This window comes from Dryas octopetala, chromosome 5, assembly GCF_963921425.1.
Source record: "Dryas octopetala chromosome 5, drDryOcto1.1, whole genome shotgun sequence".
Lineage (NCBI taxonomy): Eukaryota > Viridiplantae > Streptophyta > Magnoliopsida > Rosales > Rosaceae > Dryas > Dryas octopetala.
Window position 1 is genome coordinate 659,279 of NC_141370.1, and position 4,444 is coordinate 663,722.

At 41.3% G+C, this 4,444-nt stretch overlaps 1 protein-coding gene across 1 annotated transcript; it reads right to left on the reverse strand.

Moving 5' to 3' along the window:
- Window positions 1-513: 513 nt before the first annotated feature.
- LOC147283300 (uncharacterized) lies at window positions 514-1,196 on the reverse strand. The gene is made up of 2 exons (XM_086243893.1): window positions 809-1,196; window positions 514-713 (listed from the first exon to the last, which is right to left on the reverse strand). The coding sequence occupies exons 1-2, from the start codon at window positions 1,194-1,196 to the stop codon at window positions 514-516; spliced, it is 588 nt and encodes a 195-aa protein (XP_086100019.1).
- Window positions 1,197-4,444: the final 3,248 nt, after the last annotated feature.

A 4,444-nucleotide genomic window follows, 5' to 3' on the forward strand; every position in this document is an offset into this window, starting at 1 on the left:
AAAAACTTCCCCACAAAACATGCCTATTCATAAATTTAATTCAATGGATCACATGTAAGAAAATAACTTAATTGAATTAAATAATATTCGAGCATAACCAAATTTTCCAAAAATAAATAATCCAAGTCATAAATCACCAAAATAAAAAAAAAACATTATTCAGAAAATAAATACGGCACAAGTGCCGATCATATCCATGTCATCGAGTTTCTAATCCTCGAAGTGTCCAGTAGCAGTCTGGAAATCAGTGACCTCTAAGGTGGTATCCAAAGGAAATGATCCATCAACTAGATTGGTCTCTTAAGTTCCGCGACTGGCGTGATACTCATTTACAGCTTGCGCTGATGCACGGCAGGTGCGAGACCAGTGATTAGTTCCTCCACATTGGTAACAGAGATTATTCTGATTCTGATTCTGATTTTGGTTCTAATTCTGGTGGCGACGGGCCGGACCAGTGTTCCTTTCATTTCGAGTTTTTGGGGCCGAGGGACCGCGGTTCCTACCACGTGGGCCTTAGCCACTGGAATTCGAGTTCTGTGGGCCATGACCGCGTGGGCCATGGCCACGTTGGCCTCGGTCATACGGGCCATTTCTCTGAGAACCTTTCCTTTCATATCTCAGGCGGTCGGACTTTGTGCCATTTCCATGACCACGGTATCCTCTTTCGCGGTTTGAATCGCGATGAGCAACAGCGTTTGCTTCAGGCAATGGTTCTGCTTTAGTACCGACAGGTCGGGCTTGATCATTTTTCATTAATAAGTTGTTGTTCTTTTCAGCGAGCAACAGAGTGGTGATCAATGCTGAGAACTTGGTAAAATTCCTCTCCCTGTATTGTTGCTGCATGACCAAACATGAGGTAGGGAAGGTGGAGAAAGTCTTCTCCAATAGGTCAGCTTCGGTGAGTTCCTCCCACAAAATTTGAGGAGTGACCAGATTCGGCAGATTTCCGAATTATACTCATTCACAGATTTGAAATCCTGAAAACGGATGTTCTGCCAGTCATGTCTTGCTTCAGGCAAGAAAATGGTCTTCTGATGGTTAAACCGCTCTTCCAGAGCAACCCAAAGAGCTCGTGGATCCTCTTTAGCGAGGTACTCAACTTGGAGTGCTTCTTCCATATGCTTCTTAATGAAGATCATGGCACTTGCCTTAAGGGACTCTGCAACAACATTGTCTGCATTGATTGTCGATCTCATCTTCTTGGCAGTCAAATGAAGCTTAACATCTTGAGTCCACTTTAAATAGTTCTTCCGGAAACTTCCAAAGCGACGAAATCAAGCTTGTTGAGATTTGACATTCTTTGGTTGAATGGAACAAATAATCATAATTAGTGCTTCGGGCAATAACATCCATAAATAATAAATAAGAACTTCAAGTTCTATAACATGGTATAGACATGTAAAATCTACTGGTTTTATCATGTATGGTGAATTTATAAAGGAAACTTCAGGTTCCTTATAAGGCATTATTGAAGCTACAGGCTCAATATTTATGCATGAACTACTGTTTCATTAATTACCTGCAATTTCTACACATATACTCTAGTGCAAAATTTAAACAAGTAAGATATTCATATACCCAAGAAGAACACAAAAATATCACAAAATTGTTTGAATATTTAAATTATTAAAATATTCGTGGGGCTGACGTGGCAGCTTGGTGGCTGCCTGCGTGGCAGCATGGTGGGCAGCGAAGCTGCTGCTGGCAGCATGGTACGCTGCTGCTGGCAGCGAGGGGCTGCGCTGCTGCTGGCAGCGGCTTGCTGCGCTGCTACTGGCAGCATGTCGGCGCTGCTGCTGGCAATGGCGCAGCGGCGCGAGGCAGCGAGGGTGAGGGGCTGGCGGCTGCTGGCCACGCGCGGGGTGGTTTTCCAATCACCCAAAAATTATTCCTCTTTTTTATTTTAATCATTCAATCCAAGAAGACATGTATAAAATATGTAAACCCAAATAAATCAATCACATAAATTTAGGGTTCATGCTTCATGGAGATTTTTCAATCAATCAAGGTTAAATAACCATGAACATAAAATTATTTTATAAAACCTACTTGGTTGAAGAACAAATTGAATGATGATCCTCTTTTGTTTGGCGATCCACAATCCAAAGAGCTTCTCGTGCTGATAACGTGTTGTAAAAGTATGTAGAAATTAGGGTTTGTGGAAAAGAGAGGCAGAGAGAATATATCAGTCTATGTATTTCATTCATGTTATAAATATCCTTATATAGAGGTAGGGTTTACTAGGTTTAGGATATTTACTAGTATGCCCCTACAACTAAATACAGGAATAGCCACTTATAACAATATATTTACAACACACGATATATTCTCTCAAAATACAAAATCACAAATCAAACACAAATTTATTTCAAAGGCATTGCAGTGAATAGTTCATTGATGAATCATCTCCAATATGTTCTAATCATATAATTACAGTAGAAATTTTCATATTCAAATAATTAACATGTAAACAAGCTTTTCTCAATTTTTAATTACATGTTGAAAAAGACAAAAAAGATGTAGTAATTAATCCATCCACCCTTGAAACACTTACATAAGTTGCAAATAATAATCCAACTACAGAATAATATATAATAAGTTACATGAATGATGGATATAACAATTATACATGGAAGTATTGCTATGATAACAACTTATGCGATATAACAATTATACGTGATAGCAGATATCCTTCTACTCAAATAGTACTGTAACGACCCGATCCAAAGTTGACTTTTAAAACTAATGGACTTTCGTCTTTGACCTTGGATCCGTTTGATAGATCTCGAGTCTACGAGTTCGTAGACACGAAGCACGTATAAAACAGAGTTATAGTTTGAGAGATATGAGCATTTGAAGGAAAGGGCAATTTTGTAATTTTTACAAAAGGGGTTTTAAATACCCAAAAACTCAAATTTTTTGGGAGACTCTCTCTCCTCTCTCCCCGACATTCTCTCTCTCTCTCTCGCCCTCGTCCGTTCAGTACCGCCGACCTGTCATCTGCGCGTGGGCGCGCGTCCGGCGGCAGATGGAGACAGACGAGAGCTCCCCGAGCTCGCCGTCTCTCCCTCTCCCTCGCCCTGGTGTCGGCGCAGCCCAGAAATCCCTCCGAATCGAGAACCCAGGTTTTGCCATTTGGAACTCCGGCGTTGACTCGCCGTTTCCGGCATCTTCGCGGCCCAGCACCGGCTCAGAAAGCTTCCTCTCGTCGAGCCGAGCATGGTGGTGTGCTCCAATCGTCCACTCGACGCCCCTCGAAGACAAATCGACGCTGTGAAGGCCGGCGGTTCCAGCGATAATTGGTCATCGGTCCAGTTGTCAAAAACGATCCTCTAGGTACGAGTAATCTTTTCCCTAAGGTGTTGATTGTTAATCTTATGAAATTGGTGAAGTTGGATTTTAGGGGTTTAAACCCATTTCGGGTTCCCTTTAATTTCGATTTTGGGAATTGATAGTGGATGGTTTTTAGACAATTCTCACCCCTAATAACCTATAATTGTTATTTGGAATTGAAAACTCTAGGAAATTATTGATTTTAGATTGTGCTGCCGCTGCCACCGTCGGCTCCGCCACTTGTGGCGGCGAGTTGGGTGGTTTTTCTTGTAAGTCAGCCTCCCCAGGACTCCTAGAGGCCAATCCCAGGGTCTGTATATGCGTTGGTGAGTGTTCTGTGTGGTTTGGGGTCGGGCAGCCACCGTGCGTGGTGGTTACCGCCCATTTCGGCTGTTGAACGGCCAAGTTGTGAACCCTGGATATGGAATTGTTGGTTGTCTGGTCTTAACAGGTACACGGGCTCGGGAATGCGATTCCCAATGCCGTCATGCTGCCGGATTTGTTATCCGACTGTGTTGTCGTCCAAGGGCTTTATAGTCTTTTCACGCAATTAAACAGTGAGTGAAAATTATCCGGTTATATTGTTGAGTACTGTAGATGAATTGTCTATTTTGTGTGTTTGTTGCTTTATGTTAGAGAATGTTAAGTATAGGATTTAGATCATGAGAATGAATTGATGAGGACTTGAGGCTAAGAAATTAGTTGGGAATTTATAGAGTTGCCCTGGGATTAAGTATTGATTAGATGAGAAATGTCTATTTTCGAGGATCAAGGAATGATGATAATTGCTGAATTAGAGAAGAAATATTTGTTGTCGAGGTATATAAGTGAGGATTAAGCAATTATTATACAGTAGACTGTGAGTAGGGATGACAAACAGGTGAGGGGGCGTGAGTAGGAATTAGTTTCGGAGAAGGTTTTCGGTGTAGCTCGGGGTAGACTATGAGTAGATCTTTGGTTTTCGAAATGTTTTGCACGTTTTATAATTCAACTCTTTTCTTGATTTAATTGAGTATGGACAGTTTCTGAAAATAGTTTTTGGCATTATTTTGGGGAAGTTTTATTATCGAATTTTCATTTTTTGGAAATGATTTGAATCAAGCAGTTTTCA

Coding starts and splice junctions, on each gene's coding strand:
- LOC147283300 (XM_086243893.1), bottom strand. CDS start 1,196: ATGAGATCGACAATCAATGCAGACAATGTTGTTGCAGAGTCCCTTAAG. Junction 714..808: donor AGGGAGAGGAATTTTACCAA/GTTCTCAGCATT, acceptor GTACTAAAGCAG/AACCATTGCCTGAAGCAAAC.